The 26454-nt window shown below is 38.0% G+C and overlaps 1 protein-coding gene across 2 annotated transcripts; it reads right to left on the bottom strand.

Moving 5' to 3' along the window:
* Positions 1-264: 264 nt before the first annotated feature.
* Positions 265-17582, bottom strand: MAT1A (methionine adenosyltransferase 1A). 2 transcript variants are annotated; one of them, XM_014878002.2, is made up of 9 exons: positions 17093-17582; positions 10375-10452; positions 9755-9877; positions 7943-8055; positions 6198-6341; positions 5320-5538; positions 2142-2324; positions 1515-1648; positions 265-1030 (listed from the first exon to the last, which is right to left on the bottom strand). In XM_014878002.2, the coding sequence occupies exons 1-9, from the start codon at positions 17184-17186 to the stop codon at positions 928-930; spliced, it is 1191 nt and encodes a 396-aa protein (XP_014733488.1). In that variant the 5' UTR covers positions 17187-17582; the 3' UTR covers positions 265-927. The 2 variants fall into 2 exon arrangements, with proteins under 2 accessions (XP_014733488.1, XP_088024981.1); XM_088168855.1 differs by lacking the exon at positions 17093-17582 and adding an exon at positions 11880-12531.
* Positions 17583-26454: the final 8872 nt, after the last annotated feature.

Raw genomic sequence — 26454 nt, 5'->3', positions numbered from 1 at the left:
AAATTATGAAAAGGTACTGTCTAGCACAAAGCTAATAGTCACAAATAAAAATCTAATATTTTTCACTGAATTTCCATTAATCATATGGACTAAAGAGTGATCATACACGTATTAACAGGGAAATTAATATAACAGTTTCAAAATCTAATCAAAATCAATTATGCTGGTTAACTAAATTCCTACAAGAGTAGAAGTAGCTGAGCTGAGATGGACCATTTTACAGCAGCATCGAAAAAAGAACATAGAAAAAGATACACCTTTACATACATGGTAGGAAAAAGCTTTTTATTCTATGATTGTTGTTTCATAGGAGAGCACTTATGTTTCAAGAACGCAGGTAATTGAAACACCACAGTAACAGCACATATGCAAGGAAGGTGATTTAAATATTACATATATGTTAACATTTTTTATAAAGGAGGCCAAGATAGTGTTAGGTGATATTCAGCCTTCTCCCATCAAAGCAGCCCCCAGCCATATGCAATGCTAACTCCAGTAAGGAAATTGGACCCCAGAATTTCCCATTGTCTAATTAGAAGCAACAGATCTGCTTAACAGATCTTAGTCAGAGTTGGGAAATCATCTTCACCTTTGCCCGTCAAAGGTTTGAGGTTCAGCTTTTGGTTTGAGTACCTGAGTCACACTTTGTTTTTATCCAAAGAACCAACAGAGCAGCAGTTAAAAGTAAACTGTATTTTGTTGTCTTATGCCAATTAAAAAAACAGACTCTGTCCATTATATCTTATATAATGAAAGACACTGAGGGTTAAAAAAAATCAATTTCCAAGAAAATAACCTTTTCTTTCTTTACATTTAAAATCTAAAATTCCTTATGTTTAATATAAAGCTGTCAAATTTTATTTTCAGAAGTATCCTCATCATTAGTGGTCTTCCTTTTTGTTTTTAAAAGGTGACATGTCACTAATGTCAAAACACGAGTTTTTTAGGCACTTCCCACGAAAATTCCTGTCTTCCAAAGTGACCATAACAGGCAGTCTTCTGGTAAATGGGCTTCTTTAGATCCAGATCCCTGTGTGTAATATAAAAAGAAAGAAACATTTTTCATATTAAGATGCTTCATGATAACTACTATCAATATCCTGATGTTGTTATCCATCCCACTCCCTCAGACAAGCAAGCATATTCTGGGAATGCAAGCATATCAATGAACATGTTCAATGGAGACAATAAAGTGACAACACTACTTGCATGTCTTTCATGTACTTAGGGCTACAGGAAAAGGCCTTATTATTAAGAATTATTAGTTGTAATGCAAAGATGAAATAATCTTAAATTCTTTTGGTAAACCAAAAGAAATTACCTTAAATTCCTTTGGTAAACAAAACCTTTTTATCAGAGCAAAGTAACTTAAAGTTCTTGGAATGCAAAAGTTGTTTTATTTCACTTCCACATACTATAGAATGCCAGACCTTCAGCAAGAGCTGAAGATTTTGCAAGAAATAATTTCTTGGATGTGACTACTGGGATATTTTCCTGTCTTTGTGTTTCTTTACCTGACAATGACTCCAGGCCGAAGATCAAAGTTTTTGTGCACAATGTCCAGCAGCTCTTTCTCTGTTTTTTGGGAAGTTCCGTAAGTGAACAGTGAAATAGACAGTGGATGAGCAACCCCGATGGCATAAGAAACCTGTGGGGAAAAAGGCACCTTAGTCAGCCAATAAACACAGCACCTCAGGGCAACAGTGGGCAGCAGAAGAAAGCATTATTTATGAATCATATGAAAACTAAGGCCTCTCCTTCACTTCTCACATTTACACAATCTATATTTGTAGAAAAAAGAGAAAACTTTGAAAATGCTGAGGCTTCTGGGTTAATTTATCCCCTACTATCCAGTCACCCCATGGTCATTTCAATGACAGTGAGTGTTGTGGGTTCACCAAATATCCAGAAAAATAGCCAATAAAATGAAAGCCAAATGAAAAGCTCCAGCTTCAAGAAGTCAACTGGCTATTAGTGATATTATGGTGGGCTTGAACCAAGCACATCAGGTCTTCCTTTCTTCAAAAAGCCATCACCAAGACCACTTCTCCTACAGCAGCTCGTAGGATGGGCGCTATTCAAATAAAATCTAAAAAGGGGGAAATGGTTTTGAGAGAAGCAACATCCTTATGCAAGCCTACCTGAACCAGAACGCGGCGGCAGAGCCCGGCTTTGACCAGGGACTTGGCCACCCAGCGGGCTGCGTAGGCGGCCGACCTGTCCACCTTGGTGTAGTCCTTGCCGGAGAAGGCGCCGCCGCCGTGCGCGCCCCAGCCGCCGTACGTGTCCACGATGATCTTCCTCCCCGTGACTCCAGCATCGCCCTGCACCAGGGACACAAGCTGTGCCTCACACATCCCTTCAGCCTCAGACAGGGCTGTGTGTGCCTTCAGAGCACTGCAGCAGTGGTAATTTCACCACACGGGCACTGCTGGGGGGCAGCTGAAGGAATGAACTTGTCTCACCGAGGTACGAGGGTGGCTCTAATTGCTTCTAAAGCCAGATTCTCAAGACAAGCCATTCGCAAATTTGTTTGGTTAACCAAGCAAACAGGTTTACACCCAGATAGCTACAGTTGCCTGTGTTAATTGCAAATATGGCAACTTTGGTTTAGAAATGACCTACTAAGTGTCCAAACCTATTACAGAATATTGCTAAAATGCCATGTGCCATAAAGGAACTGTTGAGAGATTTCAGACTATTTAAAATAAGAAAAAAAGACCAATCCAGGCTTTGGTATCTTTTAGTCAAAATCACAAATTCCGTGACTATTAAATAGTAGATTTTTTTTTCTTTACAGCCATAGGTATGTCAGTGGTACCTTATAGATGGTTATATGGACATTGGCACTCAGCACTTCCAGTGCAGTATCAGAGATTGTCGTATATGTACTAAAAACTGCATTTCCAACCCCAAAATATTTATATAGTCTAATTTAAACTGTACACAACAAGTATGGAGTACTACACACATAACACAACAGGCAGTTATAGGTAATTGAGAAAGTATCGCTTCTTCCTAAGAACAGATACTTATAGATGAATACTCTAAAACATTAAATAAGGAAGTACAGATAATATTCTAGTTGCCTACAGCTATCCTGACTGCTCCTGACAAGTACTTCATATTTTCATTTGATCTGGGTTAGCTAATCAGCACCGAACTAATTGCCTGACCCCTGCAATTTACTAAATCCTTAAGCTTTCTGATGTGAAAGAAAACACGTTCAAATTTTAAATTCCTCTGCCACCTGTGCAGGCAGATTTTAAATTCTTGCTTCAGAACATCATGCCACTAAAATTCAACTGCTGGAATGTTTGCATGGCAAACACAACAGAGGAGTCAAAGTTTTTCGTAGAAAGACTGCATATACGCAGAAGTAAACCTTTGGCACTGTTTGTTCCATTCTTCTAAGAAAGCACTGAGATATAAATCTGGATTTTAGATAGCTGAGCATGTATTAAAGGATCCTGTCCTTGGGGTTTTTCTGCTTGTCTCAAACCTTAATTTTGATGGTGCAGACAGTTGCAATGAGAACACCTTGTGTGCCACCATGGCTTGGCTGCAGAACTGAGTGAGAGGAAGAATAACTGTACATCTGAAAGGCAAACCCCCCCACCCCTTGTTTCAAAGATGCTGAACAACTACAAATGCACTTATAATGTGTGTGGAGGTCATTGTTGTGATGAGCTGTAATGTCTGTCCTCATCACACCAGCAGGTATTGCTGGCAGGAAAATGATGACAGCAGCAAACCTACTCATCTAGGCATAGCCAGAATTCAAGGTCCCACCACACTCAAAAACATAAGATGAAAATCCCAAGTGAAATATTTGTATCTTCCTTGGATGAACTGAGCTGGAGGTAAGAAAGCCTCCTGTAGCTAGCTTTGTTAAAAATAAAACTGAATAACACTCTTCTGAAAAATAAGCAGAAAGCTAAAGCTGTTAAAGTCGAGAGGAGAAATAGTTATTTTCTGTTTGCTGCAATGCCATTGTAAATTGCACAAGTGATGATAGCAGTTGCAAGGTCATGGACACATAGGCAGATTGACCCACACTGAGTAAACTTAGCCCAGGTTTGAAAAGCTGTAAAGGGACACTGACTTGCCTCGGTTTGTATGTGCAAACATGCAACAGAGCTCCAGCACAAGAGTAGCAAGGGTATTCCTGGCTGGCTTGTCACTTTTACATTTTTAAATGGATGCAGTTCAGTACACATTTGAAAGATTTACATTTTTAATGGGTGCAGTTCACTGCACACATAAAAATTTTCTTATGTGTAGCCTTCTTTCTGTATGTAACTATGATTGCTGCCTTGGTTCATTCACTCTAAGTCACAGCTCAAGTCTGACTCTCCTCTTGTGCATAGTCTAGGATGTCAATGCTACACAAAATTACGGTGGTACAACCCATTCAACTGCATAAAAATACATTTTTTTGTAGAATCAGTAATTGTAATGATAAATCTCAACATCTCCCTGTTACATGGCACTAATGTAAAAAAGAGTGCCTTAGAAATATTTCTAGAAAATTCCAGTAAGTGAGTGAATTTGTAAAACAAAGGGAAAACACTGTCTACTTGGATTTGTTGTAAAACTGAACCTAATTTCAAGAAGGAGCTTTAAAGCTTTGTTGTGGTAGTTCTAGAGGCATCTGAAGACTGAAACATTCATAATGGTAAATTTGTTTCCAAAAACTATATCTTGGAATTGCTGGTCCTACAGAGAGTGGAAGTTCTTCCTGACTTCAGTGAATATAGGATCAAATTATAAATTCTATCTCCTGCATTGCCTAAAAGGAAAAGGAACATTTATTTTCTCACCAGAAGAAGCCTTACTGGGACTGATTTTCAGGACAGATGAACACCTTCAGATCATACTGGTGTCAAGCAGAACAGTGAGAGCTATGCAGATCTGAAAACCAGGTTCACTGTAAGGGATGTAAAGCTTCTCTTGTCCATCTCTCTGTAAGAAGGGCTTCCCATGAGGAAGGACTGCAGGTCTCACTCAGTGCTGGTCCCCAGAGGGTTTGAGGAAACCCAGAACTGGGCTCTACACTCTACATGCAATGGAAGATTGGATGCAGACTTGCCTGCCTGGCCACAACACATGGACAGTACCACCAGGCCCTCAAAGGTTACTTTGGCAAAGGACATGTGAAACCCCGGGCCCTTCTCCCACATCCAGCTGCAAGAAAAATCTTCCACTGGGCAGCTTGCTCCTTACACCCTGGGACAGAGATGCCAAAACCTGAGCACTGAAGACACACATGCAGCAAAAGGCAAGCTCATAAGACCACCAAAATAATACAGCACAAACCTGAGGCCCTCCAATAACAAAACGCCCACTAGGCTGAAGGTGATAGACAGTTTTGTCATCCAAGTATTTGGCAGGGACCACGACTTGGATCACGCGTTCCTTCAGGGTCCTGCGCATGTTCTCCAGGGAAATGCTCTCATCGTGCTGCACCGAGATCACAATGGTGTGAACACGAACAGGAATCACTGCTCCGTTCTTCTGGATGTACTGAACTGTCACCTGGGGGACACAGGGACAACGGGGAAACAACCAAGCTAACATTAATGTCTTAGTGGCATTCATCAAACACCTGTCACACAGGCTGCTCCAAAGCTGAAGTGTAGCAAAACGTCAGTGCTGATATTAGAGTGAGCACTGCTCGCAGTGATGCCAAGGTATGAGAAATGCAGTCATTTCCTCACTGCATTTTTGATATGGAAAAAAAAAAGAGAGAGAAAAAATAATAGCAAAACCCCTACCCAACTCAATATGGACAACTTGATTCTCTATGAAATCAAAATACATCTTTCAGATGGGATTTCCTTCAAAACTCTCAAGCCTCAGAAATTTATGTTCTTAGTGCATCCTGAAAATGTCAGCCTGAACCCCTAAATACAAATAAATTCTTTGGATGTCACTTTTCCAACAAGCACAAACCACTGTAGTTCTGAAGGGCTAGATGTCCCTTCACTGGCAGGTGGTGAAGTGCTCTGAGACAAGTGAACCATGTTCCAACAGCCAAAGAGACAATGTCACGAGCAGTGGAAAAGCTTTATCTGCTCCTTGTAGATTATCCTGATATGCTGAAACACATCAACTGCTGTCTTCAAAAAAATTCAGTATTTCTGGAAAGAAAAGGTGATGGTTTCCAACTTTCTGGAATCCCTTGCAGTATTTACCTGTGTCTTGGAGTCAGGTCTCAGCCAAGGGAGTTCTCCACTACGCCTCAGCTCTGCTAACCTGGCGTTCAGTTTGTGAGCAAGAATAATTGTTAGGGGCATACATTCTTCTGTCTCATCTGTTGCATAACCAAACATCAAACCCTACAGGAGGAGAGAACATACTTCAATCACTGTTAAAGGCACCACAACTGAAGGCAATGAGATTTCATCTGAAGAAAAGAGAGTAGTATCCTCAGGTTTACTTTCTACTGTTTTACAATCACAGTGCAAGAAGCCAAAACTCAGATCAGGCTTCAACATGTTACAGTGTAATGAGAAGCAGACCAAGTTCCTAGAATTGTTTCACTAGCCTGAAGGCTTACATGTTGAGATAGAAGCCTGGACAAAAATGAAGATGTTTCTGTGAAAAAGCCTAATAGGTTCTTTCACAGAAAAAAGGAAAAAAAGTCTGCTGGAGAAAACATTTCAGGACTATTCTGCCATTGGAAAGATGTTTCCAGTAGCCTGGAAATGTTCCAGAGGCTTTTATATATGAATACAGACACACTTACTGCAGCTCACATCTGAAATTTCAGTGGAATGGGGTGTGAGCACTCCATGAAGGACATACCCTTCAACAGTTTAAGGCACCTGCCTCATATTTTTCAATGCCACATGCTTAGTCACAGCTTCTACTGTTATATATTATATTTATACTGTTATATATTACTTTAATAATAGATAGAGTTAGCAGCATTTTCTTTCTTCTTATCCAGTGTATGTTGTGGGGGGAAAAGAAAGGAAAAAAAAGACAGGAAGGCACTTTGATCAAATGGAAAGTGAGGCCATCAAAGTGTCAAAGAAAGTCAAATCTCTTTCCATCTTACATAGTATTATGTCCCCATGACAGCAGAAAAGCATTTTAGTTTAGTCATCAAGGGATTTTTTGAACAATATTAGCTTGGCTCCTGGACTCTGATACCTGCACTTGTGGTTTGCAACAGCACTGGTATAAACTAGATATTACTTTTAATGACAAGTAGTAAATGTTAAATTCACTCTCATGGCATCAGTCACATTATGCAGTTTTTATGTTAGTGTATCTCTCTTGAGAACACGCCATAAATGCCTACATGTGTTCTTTAGCTCAGAGAAATGCAGTTTGGACAGTCATAATTACATGGAACACCTATTATAAGAGCTGCCTCCAGGAAAAAAAGTGAGAATTAAAAATACTAAATAATAATATTTATAATAATATTTAATTTATTTATAATAATATTTATAATATATTATAATAAAAATATTTATTGTACTAATGCTGAGGGCAGGCAAAACATCCCCTAATTTTTTTCTGCACAAAATCTCAACAGCTCTGTGAATGTGAAAAGATCCTTTGTTTATTCCATATTACACAGCAAGTCTGGCAGTAAGATGAATGGTTGATGAACCTAAAGCTACACAACAAAAACATGAAATACATATGCAAAAAATCTTTGCTGAGTTCTAAAGGGAACCTCCTCAGCTACTACAAACTGCCAGAGCTCTCCTGATTTACCTGGAGTGCTAAAAAAACACCAGACAAAAGTCTGCTCTCAAGGAACCTACAACTGTTTTAGTAAAATTATGGGTTTTTTTCTGGGGTAAAGAGAAATGTGGAAATATTTTGACGTGGGTTTTGATATAAAAAATAGGGCATTAAGACGAAGGAAACTTTTTCCATTAAAACAGTTTTGGTGTTTTAGATGTGATGCTGTGTCTACCTGATCTCCAGCACCAACGTCCTCTTCATTCCTGTGTAGATGAACACCTTGGGCAATATCAGGTGACTGCTGTTCCAGTGCCACTAAAACATTACAAGTCTTGTAGTCAAAGCCTATTTGGAAAAAAGAATAGCAGTGAATTAGATTTTTATGTCACAATTAAGGAAAATAACATGGAACCACAGGACAAAATTTTTATTCTGAAGGATCCCACATTCAGAACGCAAAACCAAACTGCTATTTTTTAGTAAAATTTTTGTCAATACCACACTTGAAACCTTTTTTAGGAAGGGATATATTGGGTTGCCTTTCTTGCTTGTTACTGATTGTTTTATCTTGCACTGACTCCCTGCGCCAAGCTAATTCAGATTATGAATTGTCAACTGCAGAAAAGTAGTCAAAAAGGTAAATAATGAGCCTCTTCCAAACAAATACTAATAAAATCCTCTACATGAATTTCCAGAAGCTGAGTTTTTCAGAAACTGAAGACTGCTCTCTGCTACATTATTTTTAATACATGCAAAGCAGTGTCCATATTTAAATTTCTCATGGGACTTTGCATGAACCAAATACAGAAAAACACCAGATTCAGATGTCAGATTCACAACGAATCAGGAAATGGGAATTTACATGACTTTCCAAGACCAAAAGTAAGGTTTTAAAAAGAACTTGAAAGACAGAAGATTGTGGCAAAATTTCCCACCTGTTCCTAGGTATATTAATAGTGACATGCTTCTCTCCAAATCCAACCTTTCCTAGAACTGTAGCTACTGACAGCTGCTGACCAAACTCATGGTCAGCCAGTACAACATATATACACACCCATATGCATATGATCCACTTGAACATTCTTCACCCTCTTTTTAGTAGGCTGTGTAGAGAAGAAAATTATATTTCTGTACATAATTGTTTGGTTTAGGGTGGTTTTTTTACTTCTAGAAATTGTTTTTTACTGGGTCACTGAATCTCCCCTCATCATTGTTGGCAGTTTGGCTAAAAAGGAGATTTATGACCTCCTAGGTTTGCTTGTTTTCTGAAAGCACTCCTGTTGTGTGATGGTGGAGGCAACCTGCAGCTGAGCTGCTGTAATGTTCTCCCACTACAACCTCCTGCAAATTCAACTGCAATCAAAGGACTGCAGTAAACAACTTGTAAACCAAAAGCTCTTAAAAGATACACTTCACTGTAACAGAATACTTGGAATATTTCTAATGTATAAACAGATACATGCAAATCAGAAAGTGAAATGTGTCTGGTGCACAGAGCATTTTTGTCTTTTTTATCATTTGCACATCTCACAACCTAGGTCTGGACCACACACTGCTCAATGTTAAGGAGCTATTCAGAGCTAACAAAGCACCCTGCAATGACAACCAGCTTTACACCTGGGAATTCTAAGTGCTACTGCAGTACAAAAATACACAGGAACAATGAAATGAACTAGGTTTCTTCTCCCCCTTTTGCATCAAGGTGCAACAATCAGCTTGCCAAATGAAAAACCAAGAGTCAAGTTCTTGCAAGTTTGGAGGAGTGGTAGATGCTATGGTTCATGTTGCAGTTAACTATTGTGGCCAAATACCACAGTTCAAAGTATAGTCTGCCTACTCTCAATTCAGTTTTAACTAATAAAAGACTTTTACTTACTGGGGTAAAGCCATAAAGTGTTTCATGTAGCACCATGTAAACAGCTTCCACACAGCACAATCAGTTTGTATCAGGCTTACTAAAGCCCCTGTATGGAAGTGGTGACAGACCTGTTTTGCAGTTGCCTATTGCTTGCTCTTCCACGATTTCATGAGTTTTTCCACCAACCTTTAGCTGAATCATCATAGCCAATATGTCTAATTGCATCTCGGACAACTCGCTGATAATCCACAATGGCACGGGAAGTGATCTCCCCACAGAGCAACACCATTCCTGTCTTACATACTGTCTCTGAAAAGAGAGATGAAAACAGGATTACAACAGCAGAATAAGCCAGCCACTAAGACAAGGAACTGTGTTTGTGATGATGCTGATTTTGAGAGATCTATTGGATGTGTACAGTGCAAATCCTTTATATCCGTTTTTTTACCATTATAACTCCATCAATAAAAATTCTTTTCATATTCACCCATCTGTCTGAAAGCAAGGAAAAGACTAATATGTCCAATTTACAAATGGGAAAGTCAAAACACTGAGCATGATTCAGTGATATGCAAACCTGTTTCTTCCAGGACATTTCAGTCCACACAAAAAATCAATAGCTCTATTCTACAGCCTGCTTGGGCTTCAGTCTTTACAAAAACTTCTACTGTTTCTTCTCATCTCTCCTCTTGAAAACTGAAATTCATATGTCATTTTTGAGAGTGAAATGAGCTAGGTCTTTGCAAAAATCCTAAAAAAAGAATGTGACTGTGTGATGACTTAAAGCAAAGCAGCAAACAACTTACCACAAGCAACCTTGGCATTCGGGTCCTGTTTGAGATGGGCGTCTAGCACAGCATCACTGATTTGGTCACAGATTTTATCTGCAAGACATCAAAGCTGTGATTCAAAACACAGCACTCAATACAAAACATGGACTGTTTGCATCACTTTCAGTAGGTATTCCAGAAAGGAATTCTTGCATTGCTTATTACTGGCATATTTAACATAGCTGAATAGAAAGACATATGAAACATCATTGCAGCAAACTCAGACTGAGTGGGGAATTTACCTACCAGTGTAAACTAACTAACTAGAACTTTATCTGTAGTTTTCTGTGCTTAGGTGTGAAACAAGTGTGTAATGCACAGAATAACCTGAGAGGTTAAGAGGTTTTACTTGCAGCTTTCTCCTTCTCTAGCTCCACCAGCTCTGCAAACCAGTGGTGTTCTAATGGAACAGTGATGTTCCACCACCAACTTCCATTGCCCCAACAGAAAGTTATAATGTACCTGCCCAACACTGGCGGTAAAGCCTGAGAAAGTGTTTAGATTAATAGAGATAATGCACAGCTCAGTGGAGGGCTGGGTTTTGGGTTGCCTTTTGTCACTACCCACCATCTGGCAATGCCACTGCCTAATAATCCCTGCAAGCCACCTAAGGCAGCACAGGGAATGCACACACAGAGGCAAAGAAAGGGTTACCAGGTGAAGTTTGCCTGAGGTAAACTTTTAGTTACATGCCAAATACAAAGGCCTCAGCACAAGTTTGTCATAATAATATTTTCTCTTTTTCTTTCTTTATTTTCTAATCTTTAAAACAAATATTGAATCTTAATCAAATAATCTAGCTAATCTAATGGACACAAAAGGGCAGCACCCATAGCAATGTCTTCCGCATGAAAATGGTTAATCTTCTTATTTAATGTTTTCTTCAAGAAAAGGTCTTGTATTGCTTTTAGATTTTGACAGAGAAAGCTGTGAGGCAAAATAAATTAATCTCCTGCCTTGCCATTTGCAACACAGTCTGTTGGAAATGTTTTGTAAGAGTCTGTCATTAGAGGCTTTTAATAAACTTAAGCTCAAGTCAAAATAAATTCTCGCTAATTTTCATGATGAAGATGTATACATTTAGCTAAGAGGGACAAATCAAGGACTGGAGAACTAACGTGATTCTGATACTCTGATCTCCCATATTCACTCCCATCTCACCACTTCAACACCAAAAGAATGAACACAAAACACAATTAGAAGATGTAGCCTACATTGGAAGTTTCAGTCTTGCAAGACCTGTACATAAATTAGGATTACTAAATTTGGGACAACTATTACCAAACAGGAATCAGACATCATTCTTGCAATTTAATTAGATGTCCAATTTGAACCCAGAAAACCTGGGTATAAAGGAGCATGAGTGATTAAAAGGCATCTTTGCTTTCTCTCTTAAAAGTTTTCATTTTTATAAGGAAATATATCCACATGTTCAAGCATAAAAGTAAGAAATATTGACAACAATAGGCAATTTTTATTACCTGTGTGAGACAACAGAACAACTGGGGTTAGAATGGTTTTCTTAGTGCAGGTCCAATACTCAGCAGCAAACTCTAGTGACTGGGACTGCTTTGTAGTCTTTTTTTTCACCTCCCAGAGTTCCAATGAACAACCTTTATTGCTGTCCTTGCTCCACAGGAAGCATATCTCACCTGCATTAGATGCCACTGTCCCGCATTTCTGAGTTCCCTGTAGGGCACACATTTTATATGCATTCTTGCCAAAACACTCAAGAAGGGTGTTAAGAAGCTGTGGGAATGTTTAGGACAGAGTGAGAAGAATGTCCTAGATCAGAAAGGTCTATCTTACAGGATGAAATCAATCAAACTTAATCTGGTCCTGAAAGGCTGAAGGAAACACAGCCTACCAGAGGAAACCCCTGCAGGCATTGAGATCCTGCTCCCTAAGAACCTAAAAATACTGTGCTGAGAGAAAAGGTTGGTTTTTTTCCTGATGAGAAATAATGTAACTACAGTTGATAAATGAAAGTTAAAAAGACACAGGTAAAGATTCAAAAAGGAAATTCTGAAGAGTGAGAGCCATGAAAACCATTAATCTAGAGGCATGTAGGATTCCTTATCCTTTAAATAGCTACATGAAAATTGGATATATTTTTAAAAGGTATGAATGAAATTCAACCGCCATTTACTAGCTTATTTGAAGAAGTCTTGCATGAAATATTACTATCTATGTATGAAGGTCAGATCAGATTATATTTGGGAGATCCCTTCTGATCTGTGACATCTATGTAAAATCTTAATAAAATAAATACTAGAATAATTTAATCTGCTATACTTGGAGCATACACTTACATTAAAATAGTCTAAGGGTGGTCAGTTTGATAATACATGTCATATTTGATTGTTGGTGCAACAACCAGCAGTTCTAGTGCAACTAGATCCAAATCCAGATAGAGATATGTCTATGAAGATGGGACAGAGAAATCCAGCTGGATGACTGGCTGATTAATGTGTTAAATTAAAGGCATGTCTATTAGTAAAGGTCTCTGGTGTAAAATAAAACCAGGCATTCTATTTTTAGGAATGCTTAGCAGGCTTTGTGCACCCTTTATTATGCTATTTAAATTTCTCGTATCAACTGGCCCATTTCTCTTATTATCTGCTAAGTGTGAGCGGTTACGTTTGTCCACTATTTTTTTCCTTTTTATTTTCCCTTCTTTTTTAGAAACAGGGAAAGCATAATGGACCACCTCTGGTGAGACACTATAATCTTAAAAAATACATTTAATAGGTCAGAATTCAGTTCGTGCATACCTTCATGTCATGAATTACTATCCAATAGAATGAATATTGCAAAAGGGGTATCTAAAATGACTGAGCAGGCAAGTATTAGACAGTCGTGACTATTATTGAAATCCAATTATCCCCACAGGCCCAGCCTTACGGCAGAGATGCCAACTAGCCATGAAACAGCTTTTGCTAACCATAAAATAAGTCTAGGGAGGCTGATGATAAACCCTACTCAAAATCCCAGTTGTAATACTAGGAAGGAAAGGAGGTGTTCAACAACAAAGGTGATCTCCAATAATTAGAAGGAACATCACAGTTTTCCAGATAGTTAGACATAAGTTTGTTACATGAATCTAGAGTATGTAAGAGCCTAACAAAAGTTCTCAGGACCTTCACAGGAATTCAGTTTCACAGACTCACCACACATAGGAAAAAAAACTATGAAAAGCAGTAAAAACGGAATATTTTATTCTAAAAAGCTCCACAAAGCACAACAAAGAAGTACAGCCAAACTTCTGGCTTTGATGGTGTAGTAAATGTAAAAAACATAGAACATTTGAAATGGCAAAGTTGGTTTTCTTCAAAACCTGTAATCATCAACATTAAATTCAGTATTTTTAATGATACGTTATTTTTATCAACAGAAAAAGTTAAACTAGAATGCAAACTTTAACATTCAAAATATGGCAAACTGAGCAATTCTCAGTTTTCTGCTAAAGAAAAAAACAGGGGAGAAATGCAGATACTTATCATAAGCATTTAATCAAAAAATCAGCTTTCTTACAAAAGCCTTTCACTAGACAGGCCTCAAATACCTGCAGTGTGCTGTACAGTTTTCCTATTTTAAAAAACCCTTGAGGAATGCTAGCTGATAACTGCAGTGGTGCTGCAATATCAGCAGTGTTCAAATCTCTTGTACATCTGTTCTCCATGTTCAATCCACAGTTTACTGAAGTATAATGCATATCATTAAGTATATATAATCTTAGATATAAAATATGCTGGACAGATCTGCATTTTTTCATTCAAGATTTTTTTTTCCTGTGAATATCTACAAGATAAACATATGCTTTTAATACAGTTGAAAACCTGAGGGTGCTTTTAGAAGATGCTTAGTCTTATGTTTTTAAAGAGATCCTTCATACTTTCTGGAAAACTGAATGGCAGTCAGTTTGCAGCCAATTCCACCTGAAGCCACACCAGACAGGGGGAGGAATTACTCCTTGGTGGTTGGACATCTGTAAGACATTGTGGGGCACAGAAACACATGACATTTTTCAAAGCACCATGAAACCTGTGCAGCATGACAGACACTACTGAACTAAGAAAAATGGAATGACAAGAATGGAAAATGGAATGGAAGAAAATGGAGTGACAAAATACAGCTACCAAAAATAAAGAAGTTCTCTTTTTCATGCTTCTGTATGTGTACTTTTATTATTATAACACTGAAAGGAAGAAATCATGTGTAAGTCTTCAGAGAGTTTGGAATTTACACCACTAAATGATTAAATGATTAAAGATATGAAAGGAATTCCCAGATGTTATGTCCAAGGGATTTTGAAGAATCTGAAGTGAGAAGATGGCATAAACAGTCCTCCATAATGTCTTGCACAGGTAATACCTGTAGGTTAATTATTGACAGCCACTACTTCCTTCTAGGAATCTGGATTTCTCAGTGAAACCCAGCTCTAGGCATTGCACAGATATAAGGCAGTTCCCTGTACACTCAAATAAATAAGCATGTAATTTCTCCTGCTTTGTGCATTAAGAAGGTCTCCATTAAAGCATTCAATACTCAGCTAATATAATCAGAACAATTCAAATTTCCACCAGACAAAGATCTGGTTCAGGATCTTCACTTCACATAATGCCCTCTAGCAAAATTATACTATCACATACGGAAGAGAACTAATCAAGAACACGCAAATTATCCATTTTGTATAAACAGAGGAAATCAAAACTCACAATAAAATTCTATTGCTGCAGATAACATCAGAAGACCAACTACAGCCTCAGGCACTGGGCCTCATTTTAAGAAATAGCCAAGATTTTCCTGGGTGATAAAATGCAAATGGCATGTCTACACCTCTTGTGCAAAACCACAGGGGGGAGAAGGGGGGCTTGGCTAGGGATGTAGAGGTGATCAATTTGCTGTCAGGAGCCAGAGCTATCACTGAGATGATTAAGATCCATTGCTGATGCTCAGGAAAAAGAATTCGCAGGACAACCCAGAGTTACTTACTGCCAGCCTGTCCTCCTTTGATCTGGAAAATCTCTATCTTCCCTTTGCAATAGGCACTGGTGTTTTCACTACCCTGTGTGAAGATCTAGGCTTTTTAAGAAAGTATAAGCATCACAGCCTTGAAAACACTCACGTAAATTTCAGTTTTCCACTTCCTCGAAAATAAACCTCCCAGGTTGGTACTTTGTATCTCATAGTACCCAGAGACACAGCAAGCTGATGAGACATCCAAGTGGTAACTGTGTTTCTTAAGGGCCAACTAGTATTGCAGCACAGGAGAAAAATACTGTGCTTGGGGCTTTAAAGAAAGCTACTGAGGGCCAACAGAGGGTTTGGAAATAAAGGAGTGAATAAGGAATGTGAAAAAGAAAAAAATTTGGCCAAATCCTAAAACAAGAAACAAGATAAAGACGACTGGTAAAGATACCAAGGGACAAAGTTAAATCTGGGGACTCAGCTGAACTCTCTCCGCTTGAGACTTTCCTATTATTGCCCCAAAATGACTAAAAAGTAATGATTAGAGTAGCATAAATTGTGACCAGTTGTCTTTGGAAATAACATCATCCATGTTATTTCCAAAATTTACCACATTGCATTATGTTATTTTTCCCATGAAACTACATAGCACTACAGACACTGGATGTAGTATATAATGATATATAAATTCGACATGGGACATATGTTCCAAGGACAAAACATGGCTGTCATTTTCTGACTGTGTTACATCAGAAAGAACCCCAACTGGTTTAACCTGATGTAGTTGCCTTCACATTGATGGAGATGTACTCAGTTGCATCAGCCATGGATTTGATCTGCAGTAATAAGTTAATAGAGAAGAGTATCAAACTATAGAAATAAAGTTCTCATTGCTGACGTTTTTATCCTCTGCTATACATGAACACAGACCTGAAAAGCCTTATTACAGCAAAAAGTACAGGCCACCAAATTGGCTTCTAAAACAAATACACTTTTCAGGACATCAAATAGCCCATTGTGCCCTGGCCTCACTTGAGGGAACAGTTGCTGTTGACATAAGGTGTATGTTTATGGTGGATGAATATTTGTTTTCAATAAAATTGAACTAATCTCTGCTGACCATACATAAAGTTTAGCAAATAACTGTCCACTCTTTGCTTAAGCAATTCCATATATTGCATCAGATGATGGAAAGGGGTGGGAGGCAGGGGAAAATTGGCGACTTTGCCATGTACAGCTGCTGGGACCACTATAAAAAGGCTCTAAGATAGGCTACTTAGGGATATTCCTGTCATGGTTGACAGTCTTAGAGCACTCTATATGTGCAGGACAGTTTCACAGGGCCCATAAAGACATGGAACTTGAGAAGCAAGCTATGCATTCATACCCATATGTGAAACTTGAGCCTGTCAGAGATACAGTAGTGTCTCCACATGAATACTGAAAGAAATTCAGATGAAAAGGAAGGAGCAGCAACCACAAACCTCACTGCCTTCCTCCACACACCCTGCAAAAGCACATGAACTCCCGTTGGAAGCACTCTAGTTACAGCAGTTCTGCAGTCTGTACGGACAAAGTCCAGTAGAAATAAAGTAGGAATGCACCCTGTTACAAATAACTTCTCTAGTAAGATTAACACCACATTAATTCTTCTTTAGGCTTTTAAAACACCTCAAATGAAAATATTGTACTTTTTAGACATTTACCAGAGCTGGCTTCTTACCTGGATGCCCTTCTCCCACGGACTCCGATGTGAACATGAAAGCCCCTTCATCATCAAGCGTGTAATCACATAAACCATCCACTGGCCCATTCATGGCTGTGATGCTTTTCCCGATGGATTATCACAAACGGTGGTTGAAGAGCTCTACCTGTAGTGCCTTCTGTTTAAGAAGGCTCTTTATCAGCAGGACTATAGCTGTCCTCACTTATTACCTCTTTGGCTGACTTGAATTTCAGTGTGTGAAAGCAGCATGTGCCTGCATCCGTGCCTGCATGCAAGGAGAATGCATGTGCCTGAAGTCTGTATCCCTACCTAGCCTGATCTGTCAGTCCCTGAGCTGCTCCTATATATGGAAAAGTGAAAGTGCCCAGATAATCATGTGAGGAAAATGGAAGAGCCCATTTCTTGGCAGGGGAGTTAGTTAACTTTAGGATACTTCACTAATTAACTCAGTTCTTGGAAGCACTCTGCATTCAACCTGTGCATGACTGGCTACCTTAGCAGCTCCACTGAGCATGAAGTAACACAGGAGCGCTAGTGACAGCTCAGCTCAGCTGCTGCTCTCTTGGGCTCTCCCCTGATTCTGGGATCTATGGTGTACTTCCAACTCTGTGTTGTGGTTTTGCAGGGATAGATACAAAATGTATAAACGCACATCTTTCCTAAGGAAAGACGAGAAGAAGTTTGCTCTGCATCATATAGCCGTATTTTCCTGTTACTTTTTCATCTCTAGAAAACTGGAATTCCCTCATGAATTGTTTCTTTATTTTCATTCATTTTTCGGGCACGTTCGAGAGACAAAACATCTGATAAGATCTAGCACCACGGCTGCTTCACAGTCTGCTACACAGAGCTCGCTCTTCAGCCTTTGCTTTTCTTTTTCCCTGGCCTTTCTTCTATTAATTCAGGTCTGTTTTAATTACATTTTTGTATCATATTCCCATATTATATTCCATAACCCTTAGAAATACAATAGCTGCCACATCTCAGAACTCAGTAATCAGTTCTGCTGCAGAAAATTTCTTCTAGTCAGATGGCTCATGTCTGGAATATGCTGATGGCATGTCAGGTATGAAGACAGAGGACATTTAGTGGGTATTTGTGTCTTTAAGTGAGTATATAAAAAACAAGTAAACATACCCATGGGATAGATCCACAAAATGCCCACCACTACTACACCATTATAAATAGGTGTAGCTTTCCTTATTTCTTCTACAGAAACCATTATAGTCTCAGTCCCTGACCAAAGCACTGGTCTATGAAAAAAAATGAATTCCTTATCACTCTAATTCTTATCACTGAGTTTAAAAACTTAGTTCACTTCAAACCCTTAGCCATTATTAGTAGTAGTATCATTATTATTTAAAAATCCCCAAGATGGTTCCTTGGATTCAAATTTCTGCACTGCTACATATTTATGTAAGAATTCATTAGAACTTTCACTTTCTGCCTACATTCCTGAAAACAATAACCAATGCCTGTGAATGTTCACCAGTAATCTGCTGCAGCACTGGCCCCTCTCTAATTATCATTGACATGAAATCATTCATTTCAAATACTCTTCCTTGGTTTTCTATTGTACAGAATTCATCTCATGGAATGATAAGCACTGGTTGCACTTTAAAAATTCCACAAATTTACACATCAGATGCACATTATGAGGAACAGGTTTATCTGGAGTAAACTGTGGTCACCCCTCTGACATGAAGATACTATCCCAGCCTACAGAAATTACACATTAACACCATCCAGAAAAATAGAATTTGTAAAAAAAAAAAATAAAAAAATATAAGACCAAAGAGTAACTAACCATATTAAGCCTAGTTAATCTGTAACATTCAAAAATTATATTAACTTTTAAAGTAAAATAATACCAGTGATAAACGCTCATTCTTAAATGCAAATGTTTTCTTTTTCCTTATGGAGGCACCACAAGACACAATGGGAATGAATGAAACAAAAACCACTTTTTGTATATATTACGATTTTTCTTTCTGATTCTACAAACAATCATCCAGCAAAAGCAGACAAGACTGATTATCATCAGCCTGTGAGTTCCACTCTCTCTTGCTTTTGGTTTTGCTTCTTCTTGGTTTTCAATGCCACTTAAGGAGAGAAAATGTAGTTTGGGAATCAGCATTCGTGGTTTTAAGGTAACACTTCAGGAGAATGCAGGTCTCTCATATAATCCTCTTATCACATATAAAAAAACCCAAAAACACAAGCTCTCAAAATGCTGAAGAGCACCATTATTTAACACATGTGAGGACTGAGTTTGCAGGACCACTGTTTATTCTGCTTTCACGGTTCTTTTTGGAATTGCTTCTGTCTAGTTAAATGCATTGGTCCTTGTGACCTTTGGAGGGTCACCCTTCACTAAAAATCCTCTCTGGTACTAGTACTCCAGAAATGTTGCCCAGCTGCATTTCACATTAACTTGTGTAAAACCTTCAATTTGAACCTGTTCCAGCTGTGCTTTTACTATCAAGAGCAATACATTTGCTTTATGGCCAAGAAGCACCTCAGCAAATTATCTTCTAGGACAACTGTGACCAATGCTAAAGCATTGTAGGGTTATGTAATGTTTAATTTGGCTTCTCTTCCCAGACAATTTGACTTTTTAAATATTTGTAAAAAGGTAAGATAATGCTTTACCATCATGTCCTTTTGGCATAGCACTTCTGTCTAAGAAAAAAAAAAAAGGATGATCCTAAGAGAATGATATCAGCATTTTTCCTTATTCCATTTTATTGGTAATGACTCATCACTCAATGTAACAGGATTCCAAATTTTCTGTTATCTTCATTGCCATACTCACCTGGACTGAGCCATAATGAAGTTTCTCTGTAAATCTCTTTATAATTCATGTATTGTCCATCATTGTATTATCTTTTGATGATATTCTATGATCTTTACTCAGAGGATACCTATTGATAAAATCTTCCAAATCAGTATGACTCCTTTGCATTGAAATGAGGATAATGACCAGAAAAAACCTGATGTAAAAACAACACTGCCCCTCTGCATTTCTCTGTATTGTCTATAATGTCAATTGAAACCACTCTTTGAACTGGAATAGCAATGTGAATCTTTCTATTGACTATAAGAGTCTTCATGTTTGGCACTATCCTATAGTTTTTCTGCTTTTATTTACAGCAGTTCTGCAAGACCTATTAAACCACCCCTCTTCTAGTTCATGTAACAAAGACCAACCAGAAGGCAGGGATTTACTGCAGCCTTGAGAAATCCCTGGAAATCAGTGAACAAGACTTAACTGACAAAAACTTTTATGAATGTTTGCTATTGATGGTGCTAATTCTCTAGAAAGATGACTGATAAATTGTCTTGACCCTAGACCTCACATTCTCATCAGATTGTTTTACTTGCTCATTTTCTCCTTTTCTACATTTATTTGCCTTTCTCCCCTTCCCTCATTTTGTCTTGCTCATATCCATTTAGATAAAACACATTTCCCTTTCTTGGTTTTTTTTCCTCCTTTTCCTTGTGTGCTTCCATCTCCTTTCTTGTCACTACTGATTTGTCATTCAGGTTATAAACCACTGAAAATGGAGCCTACATGGGTGAATGATATCTGTAGAAGTGAGAAAACAAGTTTGACTACTACTAAATAACAGACAAAACACAAGAACAGCAGAAGGGAAAAGAAGAAAGCAGGTGTCTCTAAGACTTTGGCATCCTCACTTCAGCTGCAGGAGAATCAAGTTTGCCCAACAAGCAGTGCAGGCTCCTTTTCTCAGAAGAGTTCACCACCATGGTAACTTTTTGGTGACTTCTTTGGAGTGAGGATTGTATCAAGAACTTGGAACAACTTCTGCATTACCAGAATCAGTTATGGGAAGATCACTTCATAAGCTGTGCAATTTCTCTCTCTTATCACAGCTTTCAAATGTTAAGGCTAATGACTTGATATGTAGAGATCACACACTTTTACTACAGTAACTTAAAATTACAATTCCAACTACAGCAACTTAAAACTACAATTCCACATTAAAGAACCAAAACATGCTTAAGTGTAGCAATATACAGGAATACTTCATGTATACAGATAACATGGAGGAAAAGTGTTTTCCTAAATGCTTCTGTTTTGTTCTCTCACCTTTATCTTTAGATACGATTTTACCAAGTTAACTGTTTAACAGGCTAACAGTTTAAATTTCTTATTTTATTCTCACTTAATGCAAGGAATTTACTCCTAATTAATGCCTGTGGAAACAATTTTTCAGGTGTTTACAAAAACTACTTTAATACTAGTTTCATTTTTGCTGTTTACTATTAGTAGTTTGTATAATACAAATAATGCGTTTTCAAGGAATTAATGCAGTCCATCTTTTCTTTCTATAGGAAATTAGTGATAAATTATGCAAGCCTCATGGGAATATCCTCAAGAGCTTTTTGGTTGGTTGGTGAAAAGCCTTGACTTAGCCTGCACAGGGGGAGGTAGTTGTTTAGGTTTGTTTTGTAAGGAAGATTTAGTTAAGACGTGTTCTTTCCTTTGCATGAAGATTGACAAACTGGATCAAAGCAATAGAGTTTGAACATGGGGAATTCAAAACTCATTTCCCACCTGCTTCAGAACTCTCGCCTCTATCTAGTATTATCTGAAAATGAGAGTGGCTCAAGGCCTCTCAAATGTGCAGGTGTTGATTTCACTGGCCCATAAACATTCAGGGTAAAATAAATACTGCAGAGCAGGGAAAAAATGTTGTGATTGTAGAAGGAAAGAAAGCAGTGTGTGCCCTGAGATGGGTGTTTACCATTATTCTTTCATCTCACCTTTCACCTTCTCTGGACTGGACTATGGGACCTCCTCCACATGACCATGAGCAATCCGGCTTTTTCATTCTGGAGGGCTTTTACGACTTCTTGAGTAAATTCCAATTCCAGTTAGAGCAATTTCTTGGTGTGCATTCTATGTAACTCATTCCACAGTAACTCCAGCTTCAGAGAGATCATCTGCTGCATCTCCCATCTGCCATCCCTGCCATTTCCTAAAAAGTCTTTCCAGGTTCTTCCACTACTAATATCAGAGAAAATAATTAATTTTGCTTCTCTCCCGAGTGTTTGTGCTTTTTGCATCTGTTTGACATCAAATTCTCTGTTCCAATATGTCACTGAATCACAGTGTTTGAAGCTGGACAGTCTGTACTCCAACCTTGTGCTCAAAGCAGGACCAACTTGAACAGGTTGTTCATGGCCATGTTATAAAGTAATATGTGCCTGGCCTTTACACGTGAAGTGGCAACTTCTAGTTACTCAGGAAATAATTAAAGCTACACTGGGGCTAAACTGAGCTTTCATTAAAATATATCTTGGTGTTAATTTCACTGGGAGTATTAGTTCTTTAAAACTAAGCAGAAATGAATGAAATTAATTTTCTATTTATTCAACTAATAAAAGTACTAGTAATTCATGTCTCAACCCTGAGATAATGATAAATTTTAAAGTCTTTTTTCTAATAATTCTTAATAAATAAATAAATAAATAAATAAATTCTTGTTGTACCAGAAAGGGTGCAAAAATAGATTAGATTAGTCAAAGTTCTCCATTTACTGATCCGTTACTATTGCTTCATTTAAACAGCATTAAACCATACTGGTATATAATTAGTTCTGCCTTTAGTCTTTGGCAGTTTTCCTGTTTAAGTTATAAGCTCTGTAGAGAAATGCACAAGTATTTGTTTATGTTGCATGCTTATGTGAAGGCCTACTTCAACAGAATCACAAGTTCTTTGTATCCTCCACAAATGATGAGAGGGTAGAAGGGAAAGAAGAGAGCCCTGTTCCACATTCACCTCACACAATTAAAAGTTTCAGTTTGCAAATGTAGCAGTGTACAACATACAGATTTAGCATTTTACTCCTTAGCCATTACAGTAAATTTAGTAAATTATGCCAATTATTGTTAAAATTATGCCTTAGACAGGTATGAATAAGTCTTCAATTATAAATGGTCTCCCCTCAAAAGCCATCTATATATTTTACTGGATGTTTTTCCAGCTGCTATGGTCAGTTGTTTGGCTAGGGAAAGATTGTCATGACATGTAACAAAGCACAACCCTTAATTTCAATTGCATGGGGTGTGACCACCCATGAGATCCACAGGCAGGCACAGTTCCTTTCTGTGGGAGTAGTTAGAGCTCTCTGCTGTGAATGACAGGTCTGATCACCTGCCCAGACTAAACCTCATTACAGCCATAGATCTGTATCTCAATTTGGCTATGGAACTTCAGCTGGCTTCCAGCAGCCTGGGCTCTGTACAATCTTCTGTTTTCCTGTGTCTTGTGACATTATTAGTGTATATATGTAAACCATTAGGATTTCCTCAGTACCTTAGGAAAGAGACTGATGCATTTGAACAGCTATTACCCAAGAGTTTTTGCTGCAGTGTTTCATAGATGTTTACAGTACAGGTGGTCTTTGGACTTTGAAACAAATATTGACTTTAGCACACGAAGTCAAGTTTCAGAAACCTATCTGTAAGAACAGTTGTGGAATTTTGTTAATTCTGGCTTCCTGACAAGGAACATTAGGTTAAATTCAGACACATTTGACTTTTTTGAGATATAATGCCAGAAGATACTTCTCCATCTGGTATAAAACTGTAATTACTCCTCTGGACCAAAACCCTTTACAAGTCTTCCCTATATGTGTAGTGTATGTGAAACAATAACCAATATTTGCAGATGAACCTCTTCTATGCTTGCAATGAAAATATTTACATACTTGAACTGCTTGATACAGGCAAACATCTACTCAAAAGCTCAGTAGCAATCTAGTAAATAATGCATAGCATAATTTTACATGCATTTTGCATGACTGAAAATAACTACACAATGCTGTGAGCTCAAGAATTAGGCTTGTAGGGCTATCAGGAGAAAAAGATACTGCACACATCCAACATCCATTTTAGCCATGATTCCTATCTGTGGTTATTCACAGCCTTTTCAGAAATTCTCCCACTGTCACTACTACAGAGCTCAGATGCTCTACTGGCGCTGTAAAGTCTGCAGGAAACTCTTAATTAAGTCAACTGATAGGTGACATCTTTCAGAAATCCTCCAAACTGACCTTGCTACCACAGTCAATCCAGACTGGGAAGGTTGCCACTTAAGTAGCAATTTCACATACCTCACTTGGGCAAATATATTAGCAACCAGCAAAGGTTATTATCTTTCATCTATGTCAAAGATTTCACTGCAGTTCGTCATTTAGCAGTTTTGGATAAAGGCTGAACAAAAACACAGCCAAAAATATTCTTGGATATCTATCTAAACAGGGGATATTAAATAATAGATGAAGAGTATGCAGGATCAACTCACACAAGTATATAAACAGTACTACACAAAAATTCATACAGCAATCACATCACATCAATATTTTTAGATTCCTGTTAACAGATAGAATATGGAATGGAAAATGGATCTCACCAAAAGATCTTTAGGCTTACAGACATAGTTGCCTTCTCAGTTTCATTATTATACTCTTCCTCTTTTTTTACTTCAAAGTCCTTTACCCTGAAACAAACTAAAAAGCTCAAGGCTTGTGCTGTGTTACAATCTTGCTTTGACCCTTAGCACCAAGAACACTTTTAGCAATGAGAAATATTATGCCTTACCTGCTGTACTAAAACATGAAAAATTATTCAAAGGAAGAAAAAAAGCCCCCCAAACCCCTCCTGAATATGATCAGTGTTTGCAATGTGAATTAAGACTATAAACTTCAGAATTTTATTCTTAAGGTTTAAGATCAATAACATTTTAATTTTTGCAATGGAGAGTATTCAAGTTATGCACAAATCTCAATACTCCAGAAAATAAACCAGCAGCAGTAGATCATCTCAAGGAAGAAGATCCTTTAAGCAGAAACTGAAGCCTGCAGCTCTACCAGGCAGAGAAAGACAAACTTATTCTCTTTACCACCTTAAACCCTGCCCTACATAGGTATATAGGCTCCCCACAGGTAACAGCTCATAGCTAAATATCTGGAAGAGTTCCTCTTAGTATATCTCTATCTTTCTTCTCCTCCATTATTATCTTACCCCTTGATTCTTCTTTCTTCCCTCTTCCAGATTTTCATACTAATCAATTTAAGGAGCACCTAAATTTCCTACATTTATACCGTTCACTGATTAGATTTCTATGCAGAGGATTTTTTCCTGTTTCTTGATGGGAGGTTGACAGCTACAGGTTTCCTGCTGCTGCTTCTTTTTTATGTCCACAATGTGTTGCTTGTAATTAAACACCAGTGTTGCCTTTGGCCTCTCAACAGTTTGATAAGTCAGCCAGAAAACAGAGATCACAGCAGACCTGCCACAATCAAAACCTATCAACTACTCCTACTGACTCTGAGAAGAAAAAACATTTGACTCACACATATTAGAAGGTTTAGCCAGTGAAGTGAAGCATCTCATTTTCTGCTTTTGAAAATTGTATCCTTTTTTACTGTGCTTTTAGAAATCTCGGCTAATGAGATAACTAATGGCAAGTTTATACTGCAGCTTATTGTTAAATTCTTCCCAATTGCTACCAGTGGCTTAGAATCCCAAGAGCAACAGTCAGAGGTTTTTGTTCCCTCTCCACCTCTGCAGTACCATAAAACATGTCACTGGGATTCTGTAAGTCTTTAGAGGCATGGTCAGCAAGGTTATTTCAATGTGTAATTATTTTAAAGACATATACAGATATTCCCATGCAGTTGGCATGAGTGTTTTACTAGGACTCAAGCTGGATTCCTGCCAGAAAATTCAGTAAGCACAGACCTGATCTCCTTGGAAACTAAAATATGAAATTCATTTCCAGATTTTGAGTTCACGAATATGGGAACCTATTCAAAGCTTCAGGTTTCATTTTTGTGGTGTTTATAACAATGAAATACTGTAAGCAATAAAAAAATTTTACTTAAAACTAGGAATTTACTTATCCTATCAAACAAAGCAAAATTGAGAGAAGTCAACTGACCTTTCTCTAAAGGTTAGATGGCCCTTTGATTTAAAGAAGTATGGAGAAGAATATTGGTATATTGCTGCCAGCTGCATGAGCTCACTACACACAAGAGTGGGGACTTTCTTGTAGTCACAGAATAATGAAAGAATTGTGGCTGCTAGAGAGACTTTTGAAGAAACTGCACCAAAATAAAGAAGCCTGCCTTTATTCTGTCAAGAAATAGGCCAAAGGTATAGAAATAGAAATATATAAGTCTGGCTGTACTTCCTGATTTTTTGTGCCATGCAAAGAGCTTGGGCAAATTCATAGACAGATTCATACACTAACTGTGCTGAGTGATAGCTTTAAAATCAACCTAGAAAAGTCACACAGGGAGGGTAAGGGGAAAACATGCTACAGT

The sequence above is a fragment of the Sturnus vulgaris genome, chromosome 8 (assembly GCF_052056855.1).
Source record: "Sturnus vulgaris isolate bStuVul1 chromosome 8, bStuVul1.hap1, whole genome shotgun sequence".
NCBI classification, from domain to species: domain Eukaryota; kingdom Metazoa; phylum Chordata; class Aves; order Passeriformes; family Sturnidae; genus Sturnus; species Sturnus vulgaris.
This window is presented reverse-complemented; position numbering and strand designations above follow the sequence as displayed.